This window comes from Pocillopora verrucosa, chromosome 3, assembly GCF_036669915.1.
Source record: "Pocillopora verrucosa isolate sample1 chromosome 3, ASM3666991v2, whole genome shotgun sequence".
NCBI lineage: Eukaryota > Metazoa > Cnidaria > Anthozoa > Scleractinia > Pocilloporidae > Pocillopora > Pocillopora verrucosa.
The window spans coordinates 18,830,442-18,856,362 of record NC_089314.1 but is presented as its reverse complement, the minus strand read 5'-3'; the positions used below and the strand labels follow the sequence as shown (position 1 = coordinate 18,856,362).

Genomic DNA, 25,921 nt, shown 5'->3' with positions numbered 1-25,921 from the left:
AAGGGGTGGAGGGGGTGGCAGTCCCAGGAAATTCCACTCTACCCCTGTAGTAATACCCATGCACTCGTTTCAGTACAGTGTAACCCTTTTGGGTTTTATAGATCACGAGACGTGACGACACCATTCAGCAGTTAGAGGGAGATCTGGAGGGCAGCAGGAAACAGCTGAAGGATGCGATTGAAGAGGTAACTAGAACTGTTATCAAGGCCGTCATAAATGCTCAGCATACAGCTAGCAAGGATCTCGGGCTTGTTTAACTTGAACAAACGGTAAAGTCCATGGTGTGTTCTATTGCAGAAAGGAAGACTCGAAGCTAAAATTCAAGCTTACAAGATCTCTACCCAGAGCGAGCAAGACGTGTTGGCAGAAGAGGTTCGTTTAAATCTTGTCATGACAACCTTATTGTTTATTCAGTTTCCATTGTTGCCTCGTGGGACGTGTATTAATTCTTTAACCCAGTGTGCAGAGTGCCCAGCTTTTAATTTCTCCTTCAATATCACCCCTGAATCAAACATTAAGGTCACGAGAATCAGGGAAATGATCACCAACTTATAAAGCTCTTGATTTTTAAACAAATTCTCCTTGTCTACACTTCAGGAAATGTATAGAGAACAGTATGGAGAATATGCATACTGATGTTAGGGAGAAAAGGGTTAAAAGGCATGCAAGGAGTTGAAATGGTGGGGCGTGCTATTTTTTAGAGGGTACTTTTCGATTGAAATTCGCCAAACTAAAACCACAGTTATCACAACAACCAATCGGAAGAAAGGAAAATAGCTTATAGAGCCAGTCAAACCTCAAAGTAAAACAACCAAAATTCCCAAAGCGCGGGAAAACGCGGGTGAACCAGTCGTGATCGGTTTCAGCTTTGCATCTGATTGGTTGAAAGAGTGGAGTGGGTTTTCTGGGCCAATCATAGAGCGAAGAAAAGAAAAACTAAAACAGCCTCGGATCACTTTCAACACTCCGTTGATAATTTCTCTATTTTCCCAAACGAGGAGTGTATTGGCAAGAAACGAGGGGGTACTGTTGGAGTTTGTTAAAAAAAAATGTATCGCAATCCTTCCCCTGTCGTTCATAGAAAACGTTAATTTTATGTTTCCAGGTCGCCAAGAGAGAAGAAGCTATACATAAACTTAAGATCGAAAAGTTGTCTCTTCAGGAACAACAGCAAAAGGCTGAAGATAATGTAAGTGCGACGGCCTCGATACGGAGACAAGAAATAAACTAAGAGTAATATTTTGGGGTCTTAAGCGAAATATAGTCCTATTTGTGACCTTTAGTGAACTGTTAGTGGATTTCCTTTTTTACTCTTTTAGTGATCTTTAACCTTTCCGGAAAATCTGCACGCCCGATATTTACAGTTTGTTATCACTCTCAAGGAGGCCTCTCAAAAGGCTAACTGGTTTTCTTGTCCATTTTACCGCGATATTTAATATTATTTAACATCATCTATGGTCGAAGAATTTCCAATTAATTGCTTTGAATGTCTTTTTTAGGTTCGAGAGCACGAACGAGCTGTTGAGAGACTTCGACAGCAATATGAAGACTGTCTGCAAGATGTAAGAATACTATTTTCTGGGCATAATAGCGTGTGTGGCGATTTCGTTGCGGCACGAGTGTGTCTTCGCCCGCGGGAAAGTACGAGGCCCGGAGCTTGTGCAACACGAGTCGTGAGAATTCTGCATGGGGTCTTGCAGTCATTAGTTACAGACCCCCCGGTAAATGTCTCCACGACTCGTCTCAAATCTTCCCGCTGGTGGAAAAAAGCGTTTCCTGCGTTACTTATAGTTAGGGCCTCCCCGTAGGCTAAGTTACATATCAAAGCTGGCCAAGAGACTTGGGACTTTTCTAAAGCGAGTTCTCAGACTTGGCGCCGCGACGTTTTCTTGTTTTTTGTCGTAGGTTATTAAAATTTCATCGTTTTGATTTGACGTTTCGTTTCGTTCATGTGAATTCTCTTCGAAATCGAAACAGACCTACATTACATGCATTTGATCGATTTTTTTTATCTCGTTACTTTTTACCCGCAGATGCAGCAAAGGAATACAGCAGTTGTCGACATGGAGGCCAAACTGAACGACATGAAATCTAAGTCCGAAGAATACACCGATAAGGTCAAGATTTTTTCTTGTTGTTGTCATGAAAATCTTGATTCCTGGTAATTTTAATTTACTTTGTTGGATGTTTGCACAAGGCTTATCATCAAATTTCTACAACCAAATTACAAGAAAATTTAAAGAAGGCGAAGGTGACACTTACTGATTAAATCTTGGATGTTGAAGGATTGACCTTTTATGTTAGTTATTCTAAGTTCTTAAATTTGTCCAACCGCTCTTGTTCGCAGCTCGAGCATTACGAAGACACCATCCGGGAACTCAACTTGAAAATGACGTCACTTCAAGGCGATCGAGACCAGAGGGAACACGAAGTAAGGATCGTTTCCAGGCATCGATTGATGGAGTGAACGCTCTGTCTAATACAAACCCGCAAACTGAAGCAGTTTTTAATTGAGTGTCGAAATTAATGAGATTAATGCATTGGTTTTGCTATACCTCGCTCCGTGATTGGTCGAGAAACCTTGTGCCACCCTCTCAACCAATCAAATGCAGAACTGAAACCAGCTACGATTTGGTCGCCCGCGCTTTCCCGCGCTTTAGGGAGTTTTCGTTTTTTTTACTTTTAGTTCTTATAGGCTCTTAATCTTATTTGTTGGCCATTGTCATTGGTTGGGTTTTTCTTTTACGTCTCTCAGTCGGAAAACGCTCTGATAGGATATTAAAATCGATTTTCCTTAAACAACGTGAATACTCGTCTGTGCATTCGTGTTCAAGTGAGACACCTGAACCTATGGTATTGGAAAAAATCATTGAGATATCAGATAGAATCAGTTTTAAACATTTTTTTCGTCTGCTTTCGATCAGGCTGAAATGAAGGAGGACACAATACAGCACTTGGCCTCAGAGATGGATGAGTTACAGGAACAGCACAGAGATGTTTTGTCGAAGGTTTGCTAATCTGTACTCTGTTTTTTCTTGTGGATTTCTTCTATTGTGAGTTTCCATTTTATATAGAGCTGTCACCAGTTGCCAGTGAATGTTAAGTAGAAGAAGTAACTCTTCTTTTTTTATTCGTTCTTTATCAGATGTCTAAAAGGGACGAAATGATAGATCGCCTAAAGTCTGAAACTTCCTATCTGAAAGATCAACAAAGAGACAAAGAACGAGAGGTGCGAATTTTCTTTTATAACATTTTTGTGTTTTTTTGTTAAAGTTAGGCTGTTCTTGTTTTTCATTTCATTTCTATGGCTTAATCTGCTTTTCAATCAATTAAACGGCTTTAACGAGTCAACCAGTTAAACACAAACTCAGCAACTCAATATCTCATTCCCAGATCTCCCAGCAACTCGATGTGATCAGTCGACTGGAACGAGACTTGAATGAAAGCAGCCGAGAACTTGAGAATCTGAAAGAGAAAACAGCTGATGATGTGAGTGTGGAAGGCGAGCTGTTCCTTAACAATAACAGCATAACCAACAACAATACTGATTCTTATTTGCCACAGGAATAAATTGGCTCATTAGATTTGATTTCGCCCCAATCTGGACTAGTGATCGTCGAAAGTTTAAAAGAAATCGTGTTTGTTATAGTTGAAATTTTTTCAGGAATTTAAATGGTAGCTTTTCTTTGCACGCTTATATTTTTCTACATTTTACAGTTTTATTTGGAAGATATATTTTTTTCATTTCAAGACATGCGGTATTCCCATCAGTTTTGGACAGTTCATATTATTTATGGTTTTTAACGCTCGACTGCTCGGTTTGAGTGCAAGTTGAATTTTTAGCTTTGTGGTTTGAAATTATGGTTGATGCTTTCTTCAAATACCAATCGTACTCAATTTATAGAGGCCCAATCCACGTTCTTTCATATCATGACGTATATGTGGAAAGAACACGATAGAGCAGTTCATACATTCAAGACCATCTTTCATCTGAAGCAGTAGACGTAGAATCACAACTTTTGCTACTTGAAAAAACTTCAAACGTTTTATAATTCATTTGATTATTTCATTTGATTTGTACAATTAATTTTCCTTATTCTCCCAGAAATCCAAATTATAAATCATGAAAGCAGTGATATTAGAGAGAGAAAAAAATTGAAATTTAGTATAATTAATATATTGTGATTTTTGTATCTTGGTATATATTCTCGATTTGACTTTTGGAAGAAAATCAATGACTAATTGTGACATAGTTTCTATCAATATTTTTAATAAATATATTTTTAGCAGATGGTCTCTTGGTTTTCTGTTGTCTTAAATATTGACAACATTTTAGACCATTTTTTCTGCTTTAGTTAGAACTGATTTTCGGAGGATCTGCTTTAGCTTCTGCTGAAAGATATGGTCTTGAATGTTGCCTTGGTCATAAACTGCTGCTACTTTTTAGTTTTTTAAGGCGGTAAAAAAAGAAAGCGAAAGTGTTTCAGTGCAATATCCTTAATGATTATTTTGTATCAGTGAAGTCCGTCTGAGAAGCGCTTTAGTGAAATGACGAAAGGGAAGAGTAACTGGAACAGTTTATTCGCCTTGACTGTACAGCTTGATGGATTACTCGATTCTCCGCACCTTACCAGACATACGACGATAACAAACGATGCAGTAGCTGCTTAGATCAGACCAAAGCAACATGGTTTTTCAAATAAGGAGCCGAGATACCGCAAACACCAATTCGTTTTTACAAGTTTGTGCGACAAACCGCTTATTGTGGCCTTATTCAACCTCTCAATCAGAGGGGACGAACGTAAAAGCGAACGCTAAACAAAACAGCGGTCAAAAGTTAGGCACGCGTAATACGGTCAGTTTTTTTGCGACTGCGCGCCATTGTCCCGAACAAAATTCTTTAAAGAATCTTAATAAGAAAAAACTGCCGTCACGTAAGACCTGCTAAAAAATTGGGATTTTCTTCGAAATATGTATAAGAAAATAATTGCTGGAGACTTTTCGAACGCAAGTCTTTATCAAAAAAGGTGGAAATACTTTAAAACGCCCTGACTCACCTACTTGATTGGCTGTTCAGAACTACTGGGAGACGTATTGGTTTTGACCGCTTGAAAAGACCTCCCCTGACCATTACAACTTACGCACGTACACAAACGTGGGACTGCTCAGTTGCGGGCAACTGCCTCGCACTCCTTTGCTGGCCATATTTTTGCATGCGCGCCCACCTTTTAGACCGTCTCCACTTAGTAAGATCCTGGCATAGGAAACGCTTAATCAAACCAGTCTGAATTTGTACTACTCTTTGCGAGACAGTATTACGTCGCTTGGACAAAGTAGGATTGTTTCCAAAACTCTCATGTCACAGAAACCGAAATGTAACGGCGACTACTTGCCTGGTGTGTCCCGCTCTATTGTAGAGAGTATTTCGACTGAATGACAAAACTAAAAACCGCCGTAATCACAATTACCAAACATACATAAGGTTCACACGGCAAGGAGCCGATAACAACTCCGATTAGATCCAACTAAGCGACCACAAGTGCGGAAAAGTACAAATGACCGTGAATGGTTTAAGCTTTATTCTTGTGTTGTGAGGCGCGAGTTTTCTCGAAAAAACCATATGGTATCAAAGCAAAAACATAGAAATCCAAGATTACCGCTCAGCACTCAATTATAAATTGTTCTAATCTGCTTCAAAACTTTCCAATCTGAACTACTCTTGTTACCTTTGAGCCGATAGAATCTTTTTCTCTTTTCTCTCTAGGAAGGTGCAATTAGCCAAAATGAATCTAGTACCTCACGCAACTCGTCACAAGCCTTTGTTTTGTTTACGAAATCAATAACTCTTACCGTATGTTTTCCCGTGGTCGTTGTGTTCATAGGTGGCCAGAAGAGATAAAAGAATTAAGCAGCTTGAAGAGGAGTTCGCCGAAACACAGCAACAGTATACCGAATGTTACGACGAGGTGTGACATTTGCACTGCTATTTAATCATATTTTACTTATACATACTCCTTACTAACTTCGTTTTGTTGGTCCGTATTATAAGCTACGGACCGCGGTGTTTCCTCTCGGATATTGTTGTCTAAGCGCGCAGCGGAAAAAACGAGGTTTCGTAACTTACAGAGTGGACCGAGAAAACGAGGTTATTGAGATATTTCAGATGTCCCTGGGTTCAAGTAGGGGGGGAAGTTTTTAACTGAAACAAACTTTTGAACTTAGCGGGCCGCAACGTGAAAATTCGGCCGGCCAGATTGACCAGTCATAGCGCACGTACTAACTGAGAGAAACAGTAGAGGAAATTATTTCGCTTGTGTTTCAGTCAAAGCGCGCGCGGAATCTAAATCGGATTAGACGTGCAATGATGAAAAGCGTGACGTAACAATCAGCTAGCACTGAACTACAGAAGCTTATCGTCGGTGAAACAAAGCGAAGAGTTAAAGCGACAAATAGCTACAATGAACACGCTTCGAAGAAATCATCTTGCTTTGGTAAGGTTACATAATCATTCTTTTGCCTTCGTTAGCTCAAGTAATTGCCCTTTTGAGCGATTAGTATATCGGACATGAAATGTTTTTCGTGTTGCTCCCTTTAAACAAGTTTTTTACCATATATCGCCGTGAATCGAAAGACTCTCCTACTATTATTTATCAACAGATCGACAGCTGCAGCATCTCTAAAACGTATATAAATACAAAAATAAAAACGATGCTCACATATGATAAACGGCTCGATGTCCTAATCAAGGGCTAATTTTTATAAGCAAATATCGATTCAAAATCGTTTTGAGAGCCCATGACACTAAGCATGATTTATAAATGTCTTTAATTTCCTTTTGTTCAAATATGCCCGATGCAAATCATTAATAGCTGCCAAAATATCAGCAAATTGTAAACCCGGAACTATTTATAACCATTCAATGCACAGTTGTCGACAACAAATTGCATAATGTTTTATTCGTGTTTGCGTTTTAAATTATAACAGAAAAGTATTTGTACAGTAGAAGCGAACCGGAATTGCATTTATAGAGTAACTATAAGAATGAAAATTGAGAATTACGATTGGAGCCGTAAATAGATCTACTCTGACAGCCTTGAGTATCTTCTATGTTCTTTACTCCTAAACTGTTTATAGTTAACTTATTGGTGGAAGATATCAAACACGATTAACTATACATCAAAACAATTCAGTTTTCTTTAGAAACCCTATTTATAGCCCGTTGTAGTTGGAGATTCTCTTCTTCCAGAAGATTTTTATTATAATAAGCTGGGATATAGGGAACATTTGGAGTTCAGTCGCTTTAGCTTGTGTTACAACAAGCTGGCGAAATCGCTGTCTTCCTTTGTTTCAAACGGCATGAAACTGTGGATGAGAATTCCAAGCGCCGCTCGAAATGTTGTATATTTATACATATCGCCGTTGATCTCGAGCTCTTTACATACTTATATTTGCGTTTTAATTCACTCTATGCAGACTCATTTCTAATAAAATATTGATTGTTACAATATTCAAAATTATGAATATTAATTTTATATATAGTTCTTTTGAATTTTCAACTCGCGTGTCTTCAGTATCAATATGTAGTTTTCAAACACAGAGCCTTTTTAACCCATGCAGTCCTGCTCGAAATTTTGAAAAAGAAAATATTCGTTTTATATTTTATAAACTATCTTCTTTTTTACGGTGAGATTGATCTTTCAAACACTAACGATTTTACATTTCTCTTTTGTAGCTTGTTCGGCAAGAGGAACTCATGGCAAAATTACGTGATGAGATAACGTCACTACAAGAAGATGTGTCAAGGTCGAATGATGAGGTATCCAGTGCAAACAATTTGGTGTAACCTCTTATATAAGCCGCGTTTACACCGCAAGTCATCCTTGAAAAGTTTCTCGCTAAAATATTCTCATAGTTTCCCTGACAAGTTTCTTTCTCCAAAACCTTACATGCTGGTTACATCTGGAATCTGGAGAGCCAAATAACTCGTTGGCTCCGTGGGCCCGAACTCCTGGAATGTATACTTTGAGCAGTCTCTCCTTATCGGCGAAGTCTGTTCGCGAGTAAAAAAATTCTGAAGAGAAATTGGTGTCAGCGCGCGGAATTGTGGGAGTGAGGTGCACGAAAAGTAGGCTTTTTAGGTGGTGTTTTTTCTCTTCCCACCTCCATAATATGCAAAACTGTTGGAAGTCACTAAGGTTTTGTTTCTCTCCTCAGGTGGCAGAATCGGAAGAAACTATTCGCAAAATGGAAATGGAGCTTGCCATGTCACAGGAAAAACACCGCACATGTACACAGGAGGTAAAAAAATAAGCAAATGAGCCTTTTATGGATAATTTCTGTGATTCAATAATCTAAAGGAACAGTTGAATTGATAGATGTATCAAACAGCTTCAGTGAGCGAAATGTATGTTAAGTTGAGGCTCCGATTCTAGTTTCTATGTTTTTGGGTGCAAAACAGTCTAAGATTTCATTAGTTTTTCTCTTCTTTGTTCTGTGATTGGTTTAGAAAACTCGCTTCTCTCCATCCACTCAAGTCCAAAACGAAAACCAAACGCCATTGGTCACTATAGCCCGTATTTTCCCGCGATTCAAGTAGTTCGCTTGCTTTTATAACAATTTCTGATAAGCTCCTTCCCATTTTCGTCTAAAGCGATGGATATTTGTACCCATGGAACCTCGGATTTATTCAACAGCAATACAATCCGTTCATACATCACAGTTTTAATGTGACATAAACACAACTACTAACTTGTAAATTGGATTCATCCTGTAGGTGGCGAAACGCGATGAGACAATCCTGAGCCTGCAATCTGAACTGGACGCCACTCAGCAGGAATACGAGACTTGTAGCAGTGAGTTGTCAGAGAGAGAACGAGAAGTAAAAGACTTGAGAGGAAAACTCAACAAACTGGAAGTAGAGGTTGAGTCGCTCAAAACGCAACGTGAAAGTGACGAGAACAAGGTGCGGACACAAAAGGAAACATGTAAACACTAGTCACAAGCGTAAATCCTCAACAATGATTCCAACCGAACCTCTCCGATTACGCGTGAATGAGAAAGTCATCCCTTGATAAGATTAATCTTTTGGGGGTTTCGATCGTATAAAACCATTTTGTTTCTTCGCAGATCGCATGTGATGATAAGGAAATACAACAACTGAAGACAGACAAAGTACGACTGATGCACGAGGTTAGTTAAGCGCATTAAGCTTTACTTTTTTAGGAGACGTCATCTGGTTTTGTTTACGATGATACTTGTAGAATAGTGAACAGTGGTTAACATCAGAAATAACATTTCTCTTAAAGAAAGATGTATTTCGTCTTGTCACGAGGAATCGAAATTTCGCGCTCGGATGCTCTACCGCTTAGCCACAGGGACTCCATGGTGAGCGAGGCCCATTACGAAGTTCATATATGACACGTGTCTCATGGGGACTCAGAATTTTCTCTTCCTTAAAATCTCTCTTACAATCTTTCTTATTCTATTGAAATTTCTTTTCTTTTCAAATCAACTTTGTTATCAGGTCCAACAACTTATGCAGACTGTTGAGCATTTAGAAGGAACCATGACAGACACAGAGGCAGGACATTCATCGGAGGTAATCTTCCTTTATGCTTCACGAGAACCGGGAGTCGGTCCCTTTTAGAGAGGTCGAGCCAGACACTTGGTTCCCCATTTACGCCTTTTTCTCTCACTTCCGTTTTTGAATGGCTTCAGGTTGCAAAAGTGATTGAAGCATCCATTATATTTGATTACAGATTAAACGGCTTAATGCAGAGATTGAAACACTGGGAGCTAACCTTACTGAAGTAATGCAGAAAGAAAATGATACCGCTAACCAGGTGAGTCTCTACGACAATCAAACTACTTCGACTAGAAAGATACTTATGATAGGTCTAGCTCGAGACCTGAACGTTGGCGACAGACTGATCGCGTCGGACCATGGGTTGACCAGTTATGAGCTCGCTTTGTTCTTGAGGTGCCGAATCTTTCAGAAAGTGCATCAGGAATGCCCTTTGAAATGGAGGTCAGCGAATTATCCATGAAGTTAATGAAGTCGAGGGATATCTCAAGAAAAAGCCCATGTCCTAAGCAAAAGAATCATTAGTCTTGACTTCTTAGGGGGGATGTCTTTATATAACCGCCCGGCAGAGTATCGCAGAGCCACCAAAATTGAGTTTCAAAATGAACTGAAAAGTCTCTCTGATTAACCATTGGGAATTGCATTTCTGCAAGTAGTAATGCGATTGATTAAAAATGGTACTGTTTTATAACGTGTTAATGTTATACTGATATTGTTTTAGCTCCAAGAAGAACGCGAGAAAAATAATAAACTGACCCGTGAGCTGCAACACAACCTAAAACTGAACGAGGAAGCACTTGAAGAGGTAAGACAAGACTTACAGTCTGTTTATCTTTCTGTCTGTCTGTCAGTCTGTCTGTCTGTCTGTCTTTATGGTTCACTGGCTGGCAAGCTTGTTCATGGCTTTATACCGGTCTGTACATCCTTATGTAGAACTGCTTATCTCTTTGTCTACCTTTTCCCGTTTACTCACATCTGCTTCTATATATAGTGTGCATAAATGGCAGGCCCGGTTGGTATTCTTTTGTACTCATGTAGATTGGCCAAACGAGTCTCCTCTTTGAGTTAGGGATTAATTGTTCCTAAGTCATACTGAAGAGGCTGGTCGGGCAAATCTACTTAAAAAATTATTCAGGCGGCGAGGTGAATATCCACCACTTTCAACAACAGTGAGGTGAATAATTGTGTTAGTATATACTACATCGATACAAAAGTTTATTTCTTTCAATATACCGAAAAATAGTCGAAAACTAAAACTCTTGACGTGCGGTTTTGTCTTATCGGCTGCTCGGAGGTGAATAGTACCTGCTATTCACTTCCGAACTAGCCAACCAGCGCTCGAAAAGCACTATTCACCTGTGTGGTATATACTAAACAAGAATACTAATCGAGCCCGTCATTTTTGCATACTGTATGTATATATATGCTCACCTCCTTGTCCACCCTTAGCTGTCTGCCTGTCTGTTTGTCTGTCTGTCTGTCTGTCTGTCTGTCTGTCTGTCTGTCTGTCTGTCTATCTGTCTGTCTGACTTCTTAGACTGCCGGGTTTTTTTTTATCTTTTCGTCCAACGACAAAATTTATTTGCTTACTATTTTATTTATATATTATTTATCATACGTTTATTTGGATTTTCTGAACATTTCACCCCATGAAAATTTATTCTATCCTGGCAGATTAATCGTTTAGAGCAAACTGTCCGTAGTCAAGAAAAAGATATGACAGAAACAAGAAACCAGGCAAGTGAACGAATTACCGTGATTCTGCTCGGCAGTTCAATATAAATATTCCAAGATATTTATCACCAATGTTTATTGTAATTTCAAACCGTTAAACCTTCGTGTTCATATTTTAGGCCTCAAATCTGAAAGAAAAGCTCAAGGAACTGGAATCGCACAGCCATCAACTACAGAAAAACGTCAACTATTATAAAAGCCAGTTTAATCAAAGTGTTACTCAGGTAATGTCTTTAATGTGTGTTTGGGTAATGCATTATTTTTGCCTTCTATTTTCTGTCTAACAAACCCTTTTTAAATTCTCAAATCTGAAGGATAATTCGCCCTCCTGATTGCGGTACATGTATTCGTTATCTGGTTCTGAGAACGTGGTGTTAAAACAATTTCTTTAGCTACCAATTTTCCTTCCTTCAGTTGTTGGTATGGCTGACAGAGTGTTAAAATTGTTAGAATTTTTAAGTGCAGATCACTCCTTAGAGTAAAGGGTTGATTCAGTCTGTCACATTTGCTTGTAGGTCAATCGATGTGAGGCCATGATCAAGAACTTAGAGAAAAGTTTGAAAGAGGCGCAAGAGCAGGTGAATTGTTGGATTTCATACTGTAACTTGATTTTTCAAGCATCAAGCCTTCCTTTCTTTATCACTTTCTAATTTTCACCCATATCTTTTGACGTTTACTTAGAGAGTCTGACGATACATCCTTCCATAATCAACAGCTCCCATGATGTTCTGCATATAATAAGTTTAATAACCTTGCTACATGCTAATGAAAGGAAAACTTTCTTTTAAAACGCAATTTTCCTTAGCTTTGCTAAAATCTTTCTTAAGCCAACAAACTGGACAGGCAACACTCCTCTTTCAAACTTACTGCTAAACATTTTTTTTTCTTCTCTAAGGCGGTGAAGTGCGAAGAAGAAATAAACCAGCAGTCTCAAGAGCTGACAGTGCTGAGACAGAATTTTGCGAGTGAAACGGAAAAGGTGAGGGGATACCAAATCTGGTTAAGCTATTTGAATTAAGTATTTGCATTTGAAGTTGACTTTGCAACCGAAACGAGACATTCTACGGATGCACTGATAATGTAGAGAAACTTTTTTTCACATTATGTCCGTCTCGTAGACAGAGAGAATTTGAAACCAAAACAAAAAAGGATGAAAAGAAATAAACGAAGGAAAACCGAGCGAAGATTTAACACTTTTTTTTTCAAAGAAGAGATTTAAATTTTTCTCCTGCATACTGAGTCCTCGATCAGTTCACCTTTCTTCTACAAACGCTTTTGGTTGTTTTAATTTTTCTTTTTTTTCAACTCAGCCATAAAGTTGATTTTGCTTTAATCCGGAAGAGCGGCCTTGCATAGAAAGATTAAAGATATTGTAAACTACAAGCCGCGTGTCAAACAAGAAAATAATTTTGAACCCTAATGTCGCCTCGAGTCAAACAGAAATTAAAGATTTATGTGTAATGTTCTGAAATCAAGATGTTTGGTTTGTTTTGAGCAATCCTTTGTCAGTGAAATGCTTTTAAGCCATTGTTTTATTCGGTTTAATTGATCACATTTACATGGTGTTTTTGTTTGATTTTATCGACAATTTAATTTATCACCTGTTGCTTGTAGCAAATGTTCAAATTGATCGGTGTGTTGTGTAGTTTTATTATACAAGAGCGAGATCCCTATAAACTTTGCCGGTTTTCCTCACGAGGCCAAATCTCCGTTAAAAACTCAAGTAAATTGATAGGTATAACTTAGACAAACATTTTACAGATTGCTTTCTTTTTAGTGAAAAAGTTTTGTTTATCACTCTGTTTTCTTTGTAATAGAGTAGTTATATGTAGTTTAGAAGGAAACCCGCTCAAATCTCGCATGCAAAGAGAGATATTTCGTCTCTTTTGTTAATGGTTATTTAATACATTTTTTCTTTTATTTTTTTGTAGACTCAAAAGCAGAACAACGCAATGGAAGAGCTTGATAGGGAATTACATCTGGCAAAAGACGCCTGCCTCAGATTAAAAAGCCAGGTATTTTCGAGTGTTCAGACACGAACTGGAAAATTTAAGTTTATTCAGCATGAAATAGCTCTTAGTATTTTCGTTTGTAAGGCTTCTATAGCCATCACAACTCTGCTATGCAACAATAGGCTTAATTTATACGGATTTCAATCAATCGACGAAAGAGGATTTTTGTTTACTCTTTTTTATTTTCTTTGTCATTCCGCTTCCTCATCAAACAGAAAGAGACATTGAAAAGTTATATCAAAACTAAACTTTTCTTTTCACGCTTAATATCGAGAAAAATTGCACATGATAAATCGAGACAGGCAGGTTCCTTCATTTTTGCGCTTGCGAGACAAGAAAATTCTGGTGAGTTAGGAAGGACAAAATGCGGTGGAAGATTGTCCGTAATGGCTCGAACTACTCTGTTGAGTAGTAATAATCAGCTGTTGGACTTCAGAATGAAAATTATACTAAGTAATTGTTTTAAAGTTTTTGTTGGAAACTAACACTTAATTCTCTGCACTCCAGGTTTCCCATTGTGAAGAGACAATTCACAATTTAAAGCAAAAACTCGGCGACAAACAGAAAGAGGTAAGGATGATTTTGAATTAGTACCGCATCCCAAAAATTACTGCGTAAAAAGGAAAAAAAAAATGGTTTTTCGACCTACCTGTAGTATCTTGATACTCTTCGAAGCATCTCGACTTATTTTACGCAAAACCTAGTACAGAAGCTTGTATTGTCAATTAATTGTGTCAACGCGGTAAACAGAACATTACGCAGAACATCACCCAGATGCGAATGTCTTAAAGTCCCGCTAAAATTTTAAAGTTAAAAAAGGTGCTAAACTATTCACCCATAAAAATGATTTTTGCTGAATCTCATCGATTTAAAGGGTCGTATGCGGTGAGAAGAAGCCTCCACCCTTACACATTAATTCCGCTCAGCTGGTTGTCTTTGTCGCGTAATGTCACAATGGGAGACGAGCGGCGAAAGCGTGATACAAAACTCCTTTAGTGTCATAATCATCCTCATGGCTCCTTCCCAAAGGCTTTACGTCAGTGTACATTACTCCAAATCAATTAGAGGATGACATCCTAAAATGCAATACTAAATTTGAATTAACCACAATGGATGTTTATTTGATTATTCAGGGCTCTATCCAAGAGGAAAGATCGAGGCATCTGCAAGAAGATTTGAATGCTTCAAAAGAAAAGTACGAAAAATCGCTGGAAGAGGTAAAGTCAGTCAGGGATTGTTGTAGATCTCTTTCGATCCCTCTAGATCTTAAGATTCGTTTTGTAAAAGCAAATTTTCCTTACTGGTGTTACAGATTGCCCAGAAGGAAGAAAAGATTCGAAGTCTGCAAAACGCGATTCTGGCCGAGAAGGAACAACACGCTCAGCGGGTTCAACAGGTGTGAATTTTATTCAAATGTAAACGAAGGAGAAAAAGAGGAGAAACCTCCACCTCGCATCCTATTGGTTTGTTCTCAAATGCCACTTCATTTACATTACCTTTAGATCAAAAAAAGCCCCAAAGTACACTCATTTCCATAGCTTTTCCGAGATTGATTTGACAAAGTTTCACATTGTCACCATCTCCCATATCTTAACGGCATAAACGCGACTCTCCTACTGCGTTAAAATAGAACAAAGTATTTTTCCAGTTCTGCGCACTTGCATGCGCTTTGCAATTGATTCATTAAGTAGTAGAACTTTAACGCCATTAGACACAAATTGCGTCGCATTTTCCAAGGAGTTTGCTAATGGAAATCCTCCATACTTGCTGTAACAAGTGCTTTTCGGTCTTTTGAGAACGCTACGCAGAAGAAACAGTGACTCCACAAATAGAGCCCTGATGGTGTGAACAGTTTGTCACATATTTCTGCTTCGTTCATTAAACTCTTACCTATCTGTTTGCGTTTGATCCTTCAAGGTTACATACTATGAAGAGAAAATGCTGGAAGTGGAGGATGAGTTAAGCAGAGTCAAGGAGGACAGAAGGCAAGCGTCAATACAGGTAACGAATTGTTTATTTTACTTATCTCCGTAAGTGCAATAGGATGCTCGATGAACGCCGAGGTAATCATCGATGGACTGGGGCTAATATTAGCTTTTTCCAGGCTCTCAGGTATTACAGAGGAATGAAAGTGATGGACTGGGGCTGATATTAGCTTTTTCCAGGCTGTTAGGTACTAGAGAGGAATGAAAGTGATGGACTGGGGCTGACATTAGCTTTTTCCAGGCTCTCGAGTATTAGAGAGAAATGAAAGTGAGGCCGTGTGTCAAACGGTCGTTCTCGTTGTCAGGAAAACGGCTCCTGCCGTTTTCCGCGCGCCCAATTTCTTGACCGTTTCCACCCACTAAGAACCTGCCATAGCAAAAGTCGGATTCGCTTCAGAAACTGAGACAGTCTACGGTATCAACGGTTTCGTCTGAAAATTTGACTTTTAGGTGACCGTTAATTTACAGTATTTGCTGCTCGTAAAAGATACCTTTTAACGTTTCAAAGTTGACAGAAATTATATGGAACGAGTACCTTTAATTTTTTTTTGTTAAAAAGATTACCTCCTGGTGAGACAAAAACGAATCGTAGCTTCATTTATTATTCCTTATTTACAGGTAACGCGCAGTGAGCAACTCAGTCAACAGCTACAAAAGGAGGTCACCAACTTGAAACAAAAGAGCAGAAACGAGGTACGAACACAGCTTTTGCGATGGTTCAACCAACGGCTTTTAGTTTAAACCAGCAAGTTATTTTTCTTGTCAAGTTTTTCTTCGAATTTTTGGTGGAAATATTTCGCAAGTCTTAGTGGATCCTTTGTCAAAGAAAGTATAAATATTCTACTTTAGCCCCAGTCACCAGCCTTTGGTGTTTCGGTGCGTCTGGAGGCTTCTCCACATTACATTTATCATCAGCAAGTCCTCTTTCTGTAAAAAGCTTTATCGATTGCATCGCCACTATTAGATGAACATGATTTGGAAACTATCCCCTACACCCCTCAATAACGGTAAATGTTTGCTCAAATTTTGGAAATAGCTTAAGTAAAATGAACCTGCGCGATTTATCTCTTAATTTCACATCGAGCAACTTAGCCTGAATCAATTGTTTTATGTTTTCTGTTGAAGACGGCGAAAAAGGATGAAGTTGTAAGGCGACTAGAGGGAGACCTATCCAACCTTCAAGAAACGGTCAAAAGCTATGCTGAGGAGGTGAGATGTGTTGATTTTCACTCCTGTTGGAAGGCTGGAACATCAACTTTGTTCAGCTAGTTTTGGACAAGAATGAATGATTCCTTTCTCTTTGTCTCGTCTCTAGGTCGCCCAGTTGAACGGCAAGCTAACGGCCACTCAGACCACGTTATCAACACGTGACCAGGAACTACGTGAGAAGGAAAATGAGGTAGCGAAACATTGATTGCATGTAAAGTAGGATGTTTTCTTCGTCTCGTTACAAGCGAGGAACAGAGAAACAAAATTGAGTTCCCATATGTATAGGGAACCGAACCTCAGACTTGGGAGTAACGATGACACATGTTTGGTTTTCTTTGCATCCTACGGAAAAAACGCTCTCCCTATTTACATATTTTCTATCTTCAAACCCCAATTCAATTTTTCTCTTTTTCCCCTTTCTTCCCCGCTAGATATTCAGTTTGGAACAGGCAGCAGCTGAGATGAACGACCAGATTAACATCTTTCAGACGAACTGTAACCATTTAGAAGAAGAGGTTTGTACCAAAATGATATCAGGTCCTAAATTTTCCTGACTCCATCGAACGAATGATCTAGAATATTCGTCTTATTGTATGCTTGTTTTTATCTTATTCAAAGGGCTCTAAGCAGCGTGCTAGAGTTATTCAATTGGAAGAAGACCTATCAAACACTCGCCAAAAGCATCGAGACGCTGCACAAGAAGTTAGTACAGCTTTGGTTTCAAACTGATGGTTACATAGGAATACCAACCTTACTGTTTTTGTTCTTACGTTAGATTACCTACTGTTGAAAATTCCTTGCCAATATTTTCTGATTACCTTTTTCTGAACCAAGTCTATAAAGAAGGAGCAAGAACTTAGCAATTCTTTGGGGTTTTTTGTATGTCTTTAGTGTCATCTGTTATTTTCCCCTCAGCTTGCTCGTTGTGAAGAGAGACTGGGTCTGGTGGAGCAGAGTTTGTCTTCTACCCAGGACCAGCTGAGTGCCCGAGTGTCAGAGGTCAGGAACCACCAATTGACTTATTGCAAAATTGTTCATGTTGATGCCTGAATGGACAGAACTGAAACAGATTGATGACGAGATAATGCATTAATATTTGTCTTTTTAATATAGGTTGTCAGACTAGAGAAATCAAACCGTAGATTGCAATTGGAGTTGAAGAGCACCAATGATCAACAAGAAGTACAAAACAGACAGGTATTTTTTTTAACGTCATTTTGTTCGTCTATATAATGTATGTGTCTGGAGCTACGTGTAGACTTAAATTGGCGGTTAAAATTTAACTCTTCTCCCATGATTTTAGGCTGTCAGAGGAACTTTGAGTTCTTTCATTTATTCCTATCTGAGATCTATTTTCCGTGCAATCTTGAGGCCTACTGTTGTTCCCACGATAAGTTAGCGTTCTTCATAAACCAAATTTCAACTGAATGTCAAAAGTAATCCGGTACTGCAGTGTCTTTCCATCATTGCACTCTGTAATTGGTGCATGTAGAAAGCTGGCATTAAGCTCTCAACCAATCAGATCCAAAGGTAAAACCAATCGCGTCATGGTCATACGTGTTTTCCCGCGTTAGAGACGGTTAACTTGTTTTTATTTACAGTTGGCCTTTGTGACTGCAATGGTTCTGATTTTGCGATTCGTAATCTAAGAGCGCTTTGCTGCATCGCAAGCCATTACTGTCTTGGTTTTGCCACGTTTATGAGAAGCTTCCTTTGAGTTTTGGAAAACTTTTAACTCTCACTTAATATCTTTCTATACACTTTTTTTTTCTCTAAAGATCGGAGAGCTAGAAGGATACTTGGAGCAGTTGAAGGCAGACCTGCAAGTGGCTCAACAGAGACACCAGGCAGCCGTCGAAGAGGTGAGCAAAACAACTGTTGTGTTAAGCATAACTTAATAGCACAGTCACCAGCTCTCTAAGCGTGCTCTAAGCCATTATGAAAGGAGAAACTGTTCTGTCTGTCTATGTTCCTTGCTAAATTCTCTTACAAGGATTCTCAGGCCATGAAATGTCCACTGTAAAATAAACAACTTTGCGAGGTATTTCGTAGGTTTTCTTGCTTTCCTTGCCTCCAGGAAACGATGCTAAAATATCAGTTAATGTTTAAGCTTACTAAATTGATATTCACATGTCAAAACAAGTTCAGGTAGAGATTTTAATTTTGGTACATTGTTATTTGTTGATAGCACAACACAGGAGTTAGTCATCATATTAGTCAATGTTAGTAAATGATTTTCTTATTTCAAGGCGGCTGCTTACGAGGACAAGGCAAGAAGACTGGAGATAGATCTGGAGACTTCCCAGAAAGAAAACCAAGTCATTAGTGAACAGGTCTGTGTAACGAAACTAAGGTTAACCTTAAGAATATGATGAAAAGAAACTCAAAACTTAGTTGTTTATCAATCATGTTTGTTGTAGTGGAGTTTAATTGTTGGTATTGTACATCGTTGCAGTTTAATGACCAACTGGAAAGTGCGCGGGAACTGGAAACCCAACAAGCACAACTAAGAGGACAAATACAGGAAGCCCAGAAGCACGTGAGTATCATATGATCTCCACGTGTCTTACGCACTGTGCATACATTGGCATTTAAGTGTTAAACTTCTTTTTTCTACCTTTAAGATTCGTCATTGTCAAAACGTGATGGAGGATCAAGAACACAAAATCTCGTCCTATATTGAACAACAGGAAGATATGAAATCCATGGTGAGTAGTTTAAGAGGATGTGCAACTACATCTTGAATGAATATTTCAGAATTACTGTTGTACTTCGTAGTTATTAAATGGGTGGAGGGCCGGCCGGGAAGTATTTGGCATTGCCAGTTGGCCGAACGCTATTGACTGTTGCTCTTTTGCTTTCTTCCTTTTTTATTCGTTGTCAGCTCGCTTCTTCGCGGGGCCGTGCCATTTTTTCCAGCTCTGTTCGTGCCATACACCTCTCACAAGGAAACTTTTTTAATAGTATTATACATTAAAAAATTTTCAGAGAAATGCGCGCGCCGTCATTGGTCAGAACGAGTTCATTATATTTCCACAAAGCACACGCCTTACATCACAAGATTGCACTGTTGAGATATAATGCAAGCAGTCTACGTCATCAGTACGAGCGCGCGCCATTCACTATATATTTTATAAAAGAAATTGAAAAAACTTGTTTCTCGAGCATTGTCGAGTTATATAAGCACTTAGGAATTTTTAAGAACATTCGAGAAGTGCGAGAAGCACCCGCCTTCGACCCTTGCTTCTCCGCGCTTCTCTCGTGATCTTAAAAGTTCTCGCGTGCTCTTATACCTCAACAATACACTCGGCGCGTTTTTCATTTCTTTAATGAAAGCGCACACGAAGCCGAGCCGGTCAAATGAACAAAAACGTTATCATCAGCAACCCTTACACCGTATTTTAGTTGATCGTCACTAGAAGGGTCCTCAATTGCCTTGATAAGAAGCAACTCCAGATAGACTCAGCTCATCACTATGTTTGTTTTCGATACAGTTCTTTGTAACGATATAGTGCAAACTGGTTCCTTGCCGAGAAATCGCCGTTTAATTATCAGCGGGTTGCTTGAAAATATTGAGCAGATATCCCAATCGCTTTCATCTGTGAAATTAAAATCAATCACCATTGGGTTATTTAGCCTGAAAATTTCCAAATTTAGAAGAATATTAACTGAGTATTTTCATTCGTTTATGTAACACTCAGATTCGAGACAAAGAGAAAGCGAATGGTCAGCTGCGGGAAGAGCTCGGTGGAGTATTAGAGAAAAACAAAAACATCATGGAAGAGGTACGAAATACACTACCTTGCTTTAAATTAAATCGATACCTAAAAATGGTAAACTGCATTAATCGGCTGACTTTAGTCAAAATATTTGAGTGTGGCTTGCTTGTTACAATACTTGTTTATTCATTAGATCGCAGCTCGTGATGCTGATATACGGGTTCTAAAAACTGACCTGAACTCGGCGCAGAAGAAAATCAAGAACCACTCAAATGAGGTAAGACGGAGTTTTCACGTTATGGTTATATGTTATTCTTGTGGTTTTAAATCCACAGCAACAGCTTTGGAGTGTCTTTGACGGTATCAGTTGATGAAAACAGGGGGGCTTGTAACTCCTTAAGGGTGCTGCCGCTCTTAAGGCCTTGCCGACGCTATGCCAGATAAATTTGGAAACGCAATCCTTTTAATTTTCTTTTTCTTACGTTTTAACCTGCCTTGATGAATGGGCCCTTACCTGCCTGATAAGTGTTTAATCCTCTAATATGCTTCTCACCATTGAAAATGTTCCCTGAGCGAGTTGCACTTTGAAAGTCACTTTCACTTTATAAAAAGAGGGATTTTCTATTGAGTGTTGTAAAACCAAAACCAACGTTGTTTCCACGGCCAATCAAAACAAAAGGAGAATATTTTGAAGAGCCAGTAAGAACTCATGGTATAAACAACCAAACTGCCAAAAGTGCGGGAAAACGCGGGCGACCAAGTTGTGAATGGTTTTATGTTTTGTTTTGATTTGTCGTGAGAGTGAGCGAGTTTTCCGGATCACTCACAGAGCGAAGTAAAGTAAAACCAATAAAATTTCGGATTACTTTTGACACTTGATTGAAAATTACTTTAACAGAGAAGACATTTTATTAATTTGTTATCGTTCCGTCTTTTCTTATATTTCAGGTTAAACGCTATGAGGAAACACTCCACCAATTTCAGAAAGACTTAGAGCGTGCGCAAGAGAACCACAGGAATGCCTCAATGCAGGTTGGTAACACATTTAAGTCTCTTCCTTATTTCTGAGTTTTAACAGATTAAAACCGTGAGCTTATGTTCTCATTTTTTCTTTTCATTGCTTTGAAGATTGGAAACCTCGAAAAAAATGTGCAAAACTTGAAGGTACAGCTTGCTGGTGCACACGGAAATCACAAGGAAGCCATGGATCAGGTAGATTGCTGGGTTTTTTTTTTGCGCTTTAAATCTTTATCTGTGTTGATTGTATTTACATGCTTAATAGCTCAAAGAAGCAAGAACCATAATTTTGTGTAATTCTCTGCCTATTCCTCAGACAAAAACCCCAAGATACGTCTTTATGAGAATTTCACGTAGATCAGACATGTTGGGTTGCTTGTGATTCTACCATCTTCGACTTTATTATCTCCTGATATTTGTGTAACACAAAATTCTCGTTTATGTTTCCAGCTGGCACAGCGATCTAAAAGCTTAGCAAATCTCAAAATGGAGTTAGCAACAACAAAGCAAAAAAATCAGGCTATGAACGAACAGGTAACTATTTTTCTATATTTGACCGTAGCAACAGATTCCTTACATGCACACTAACTCAGAGTAACAACCGTCCTGTTACGCACCAAGCTGCCTAGCTTTCAAATTATTACTGAAAAAAAGTAAAATGAAGTCGGGACCACTCGAGGGCCCCCCTTCCCTCTCCCCCAAACAAAACATTTTCTCAATTTCCCCAAACAAAAATTTTTAACTATTGTTAATGATGGCTGTAGACGAGCACCGTGATAGAAAAGTTTCCTACCCACGAACATAACACAATGACCACTGATAAACTTCGAGCCCATGTCTCTCAGTCTGTTGTCCAGCGCGTTGGTCATTGGGTCACTTAGTCTTCCAACCAGTACTTTTTTCATTACTTTATTGGTAAGCCTTTTATCTGATCTTGTATTCCTGTTTGCAAAGATCTTAGGACTGGAGGAAAAAATTCGGAAATTGAAGACGGACCTGAAAAGATATCAGGACAAAACCAAACATGCTGACGGAGAGGTGAGTAAACTTTAGCTTGGATTGAAGTAGGCTGACCGACCGAAAGATTAACTGACTGTTTGACTGAATTATTAACTGACTGATTGATTGTGTGATTGTCTGATTGACTTTGTGAGAGACTTTATTAGTGACTGGCTGACTTAGGGCTTCAATTAATGAATTCTGATTGACTCGCTGAATATTTATTTGGTGACTCGTCGAAAGGCTGACAGAAAGTCTGACTTGACAAGAGAGCGATTGAGTCGATCACTATTTGACTTACTGTACTAGAAGTACAGTGGCTCACTGATTAACTTACTGACAGAGAGATAGACAGAGAGAAGAGAGACATACAGTTTCACTTTCTGACTGACAGACTTACGTCTGGCCGACCGATAAACTGATCGACCATTATTTTTATTTCAAGATCCAACAGTACGCTAGGAATATAGACGAATTAAAAAGTCAGCTTGGGGTTTCTCAAGACAAACTTCACAAGCAAGTTCAAGAAGCGTCCAGAAGAGATGAGCAGCTAGTGGTTCTCAAAGTTGAGTTGGCAACGCTACAGGAGAAACATCGCCTTGTACAAGATGAGGTACTTCAAAAAACTTCCCTTGAAATCCCAGTATGAAAATAGCCAATGATAATTCGAAGAATTACATCAATGAAAAGCTTAAAACATGTATTGGTTTAATGGAATGAATTGAGGTTAAAAAATTCCATAGGGGTGTCAGTGGGGACAGTTTTGATGTTTGACATCAAAAACACTTACAATGCACCATCTTTGTGGAGCTCTCGAAATAAAGAAATAACATAATGGTGGATATTATTAGCTTAAAATAATAGATCAATGATAATTAGAAGCTTACAACCTAGGTCGTGATCATCTGTTCAAATTGAAGGCAGAATGAAGGGTTGATCTTTCAAGCCATCCATCTGTGACGTGTACTACACGTCACAGAGTTCCTCCTTATTGCTTGCTACTGGTTACAGACGGTTCTCTTTAAGGGCTCTGCTTCCTTTTGGCTAAATGGTTTACATAGCTCCCTTTAGACAGAAAATGAGTCAATGATTAAATGAGATCTCTTCTTCTTGTAGAATGACAAACTCAAGCATGAATTTCACTTATCGCGACAGCAGCATCAGAGCTGCATGGAAGAGGTAGGTTTCAAAGACGATTATCTGCACCAATAAGTATGGTGTGAGTCTTAATATAGTTTTGTGTGTTCTGATGTAAAAACTTTCGAAATAACGGAATTTCCGAAAATTTTTTATTAATTTAAAACGATTTGCTCTGGCTTGGAACCCTTTCACTTTCGCGGAAGTTATCAGTTTCTTGTGGAAAAAACATCAGCCACCATACTGTTGGTCCTGGTCTCTGCTTCGTAACCTCGTTTTCAGGGTCTGTGCTCTTGCCTAACCCTGGAAACGAGGTCGGTCTCTCCTTACTGTCTACAACTATTTTCAGGTCCAAACCCTTCGCGTATCTCTAGAGGATGCTCGAGCAAATGGCGATCGGTTACATCGTGAAAGCGAACTTGTTGTGGAAAATGTCAACAGCTGGGTGAAGGAACAGAAGTAAGTTCTTACTAGGTGTTTGATAAATAAACATTTGGTATAAGTCAAAATGTAAGTTATTGAGTTGAAAACCTTTTGCTATTTTTTACTCAGGGAAGGGAACGAAAGGCTAGCCGTAAGATTGAGGTAAATTTTTTTGCATTAGTTTTTGTTTGATAATTGACTCTGAAGGAAAAGAGTTTAAGAGAATTCTACCTGATATATCAACCTACATATTGACAAATGAGGACGGCTGCACAACCAACAGACCAATCAATAGCTTAACTCCCAGGTAGCCTATTGATCCGATTGTGTGACGGAGGGACAATAGTTGCCATTAGCGGACTTGATAGTTGATTTACTGATAGACCCTCCGACAGACTGCCGTGCTGAGTGACTGACAGTCCACCTGACTGACTGACTAACTTACTGACAGACTGACTGCCTTTCCTGTGTCTATCGGATTGACTGATTGAATGATTGATTGATTAGCAAACTCCTATTTCTGCAGAGAGCAAGAAGGACGAATTTCTGCTCTACAGTCAGATAAAGAGTAAGTATTTTTTTCCAGTTAGCGTGAAATCATTTTCAATCCCTTGTTCATTTTGCTATATTAACGAGATTTCCCCTTTCTCTTTTAAGACAACTTGCTGAGTCAACAGAATCACTGAAAAAGGAGAATGCTGTGATGAAGGCTGAATTAGGTGAATTCACATGTCAGGAATCATAATTTTTCTTTCCTTGTTGTCTCAAAGCGGGTAATACTAGGAAAAAATAAAGGAGACCGCTTTAAACCAACGCGAAGGAATTATCCCTGCTCAGACCATGTTAAAGGGCAAATATGTACCAAAACTTTTCATGAAAATGGTGGCACTTTATTTTCGTATTTTTAGTAGTAATGACCATGACACTTTTAGATATGTAGCATGAAAACTCCGAATCTCTCTAAATTAACATCTTCTAACGAATCCTCAATTATAAATGATTTGTTATATGAATTTCTTCATCTTCCAGAGGAAAGAATAATGGATAGTGAACGATTAAAGGTTAGTTTTACAATCCATTATTTGGTTAAAAGTTTATTCACAATGTCATACGCTGTGTCTAAAACTGTTTCACACCCTGTTTTGTAAAATTGTAGAGTTTTTCTTCATGTTGTGATCCACCACAAATTTTGTTTCGTTTTCATCGCAATCTTGTGGCTTAAAATATGTATTTTATGTTTCCCCTAATTGAGTATAATCAGTGTGGTTTAAGGTGTTAGCTGCTAATTCAAGTCATTAACGGTAATTAATGTCCGTCAGGATTATTGTGGTTTTTGATACCTGTATGTCGCCGCTATTCAAGATCTTATTTTCAAATAAAACATTAAATTTGTAGAGATATTAATGATTTAGTGCCTATTTACGATTTAATTATTTGGGCTTTGAGTGTTTTGAGTCAAGATCACGGTCAGTCCGCAGTTGTTCGAGGTTTTTCTCCTTAAATTCTCATCACAAAGGAAATCTCGTTATGTATAAACTTCATCTTTTTTTAACTATAACGTGCCTCGAGTTGCAAAACTTTACAGGAAAAGGAATTTAGAAACACCTGCCGTTTTCACGTTATGCTCTTTAATTAAACGGTTATGTACAAAAAGAAAATAATTTTTTGTCCACCTCTCTCTATGTTTGTGAATTGTTAACGAAGAATACGTTTTAATGATTTTTGCCACATTTAACATTTAAAACATGATACACGAAACTGTTGTAGAATTTTAATACCAAAACAGATCGACAGCTGCTACGTGGAGGCACAATTTTGAAAGTGTAGCTCAACAAATGAGCTCGAAGGACGACTAAGAACAGCTCTTTCGGCAATAGCTTACTTGGATTTTTTGTCACGCATCTCGATTTATCAATTCAGAAAGAAAGTTGACTATAGCTGAAAAAAAAAGACCGTGTTTGAGCGAAAAATCTGCGCTTTAGAATTTTAACATTATAAGTTCGACAAACAGAGGGCGTCCTTTAGCAAGTTCAACTTTGATGATGGCCGATTGTGATAGCGATTCTGTCCATAGTGGGGATAGCTCAGTTCTTCTCTGCATTG

At 38.6% G+C, this 25,921-nt stretch overlaps 1 protein-coding gene across 3 annotated transcripts in view; it reads left to right on the top strand.

Moving 5' to 3' along the window:
• The window catches only part of LOC131794166 (putative leucine-rich repeat-containing protein DDB_G0290503), a 43,305-nt gene that overhangs the window by 11,771 nt on the left and 5,613 nt on the right, over positions 1 to 25,921 (top strand). For all 3 annotated transcript variants that reach the window (XM_066163231.1, XM_059111688.2, XM_066163232.1), the window contains exons 19-68: positions 102 to 185; positions 298 to 372; positions 1,106 to 1,189; positions 1,500 to 1,562; positions 2,034 to 2,117; positions 2,348 to 2,431; positions 2,925 to 3,008; positions 3,146 to 3,229; positions 3,394 to 3,489; positions 5,883 to 5,966; positions 7,733 to 7,816; positions 8,215 to 8,298; positions 8,774 to 8,962; positions 9,127 to 9,189; positions 9,524 to 9,598; positions 9,759 to 9,842; positions 10,305 to 10,388; positions 11,258 to 11,320; positions 11,437 to 11,541; positions 11,833 to 11,895; positions 12,213 to 12,296; positions 13,249 to 13,332; positions 13,837 to 13,899; positions 14,463 to 14,546; positions 14,642 to 14,725; positions 15,247 to 15,330; positions 15,933 to 16,007; positions 16,440 to 16,523; positions 16,630 to 16,713; positions 16,955 to 17,038; positions 17,142 to 17,225; positions 17,439 to 17,522; positions 17,637 to 17,720; positions 18,302 to 18,385; positions 18,773 to 18,856; positions 18,979 to 19,062; positions 19,148 to 19,231; positions 20,225 to 20,308; positions 20,436 to 20,519; positions 21,191 to 21,274; positions 21,371 to 21,454; positions 21,710 to 21,793; positions 22,214 to 22,297; positions 22,704 to 22,871; positions 23,375 to 23,437; positions 23,745 to 23,854; positions 23,948 to 23,980; positions 24,345 to 24,386; positions 24,476 to 24,537; positions 24,848 to 24,879. In XM_066163231.1, coding sequence (XP_066019328.1) covers positions 102 to 185; positions 298 to 372; positions 1,106 to 1,189; positions 1,500 to 1,562; positions 2,034 to 2,117; positions 2,348 to 2,431; positions 2,925 to 3,008; positions 3,146 to 3,229; positions 3,394 to 3,489; positions 5,883 to 5,966; positions 7,733 to 7,816; positions 8,215 to 8,298; positions 8,774 to 8,962; positions 9,127 to 9,189; positions 9,524 to 9,598; positions 9,759 to 9,842; positions 10,305 to 10,388; positions 11,258 to 11,320; positions 11,437 to 11,541; positions 11,833 to 11,895; positions 12,213 to 12,296; positions 13,249 to 13,332; positions 13,837 to 13,899; positions 14,463 to 14,546; positions 14,642 to 14,725; positions 15,247 to 15,330; positions 15,933 to 16,007; positions 16,440 to 16,523; positions 16,630 to 16,713; positions 16,955 to 17,038; positions 17,142 to 17,225; positions 17,439 to 17,522; positions 17,637 to 17,720; positions 18,302 to 18,385; positions 18,773 to 18,856; positions 18,979 to 19,062; positions 19,148 to 19,231; positions 20,225 to 20,308; positions 20,436 to 20,519; positions 21,191 to 21,274; positions 21,371 to 21,454; positions 21,710 to 21,793; positions 22,214 to 22,297; positions 22,704 to 22,871; positions 23,375 to 23,437; positions 23,745 to 23,854; positions 23,948 to 23,980; positions 24,345 to 24,386; positions 24,476 to 24,537; positions 24,848 to 24,879 — 4,128 coding nt within the window. The remainder of the gene's footprint in view (positions 1 to 101; positions 186 to 297; positions 373 to 1,105; positions 1,190 to 1,499; positions 1,563 to 2,033; positions 2,118 to 2,347; positions 2,432 to 2,924; positions 3,009 to 3,145; positions 3,230 to 3,393; positions 3,490 to 5,882; positions 5,967 to 7,732; positions 7,817 to 8,214; positions 8,299 to 8,773; positions 8,963 to 9,126; positions 9,190 to 9,523; positions 9,599 to 9,758; positions 9,843 to 10,304; positions 10,389 to 11,257; positions 11,321 to 11,436; positions 11,542 to 11,832; positions 11,896 to 12,212; positions 12,297 to 13,248; positions 13,333 to 13,836; positions 13,900 to 14,462; positions 14,547 to 14,641; positions 14,726 to 15,246; positions 15,331 to 15,932; positions 16,008 to 16,439; positions 16,524 to 16,629; positions 16,714 to 16,954; positions 17,039 to 17,141; positions 17,226 to 17,438; positions 17,523 to 17,636; positions 17,721 to 18,301; positions 18,386 to 18,772; positions 18,857 to 18,978; positions 19,063 to 19,147; positions 19,232 to 20,224; positions 20,309 to 20,435; positions 20,520 to 21,190; positions 21,275 to 21,370; positions 21,455 to 21,709; positions 21,794 to 22,213; positions 22,298 to 22,703; positions 22,872 to 23,374; positions 23,438 to 23,744; positions 23,855 to 23,947; positions 23,981 to 24,344; positions 24,387 to 24,475; positions 24,538 to 24,847; positions 24,880 to 25,921) is intronic.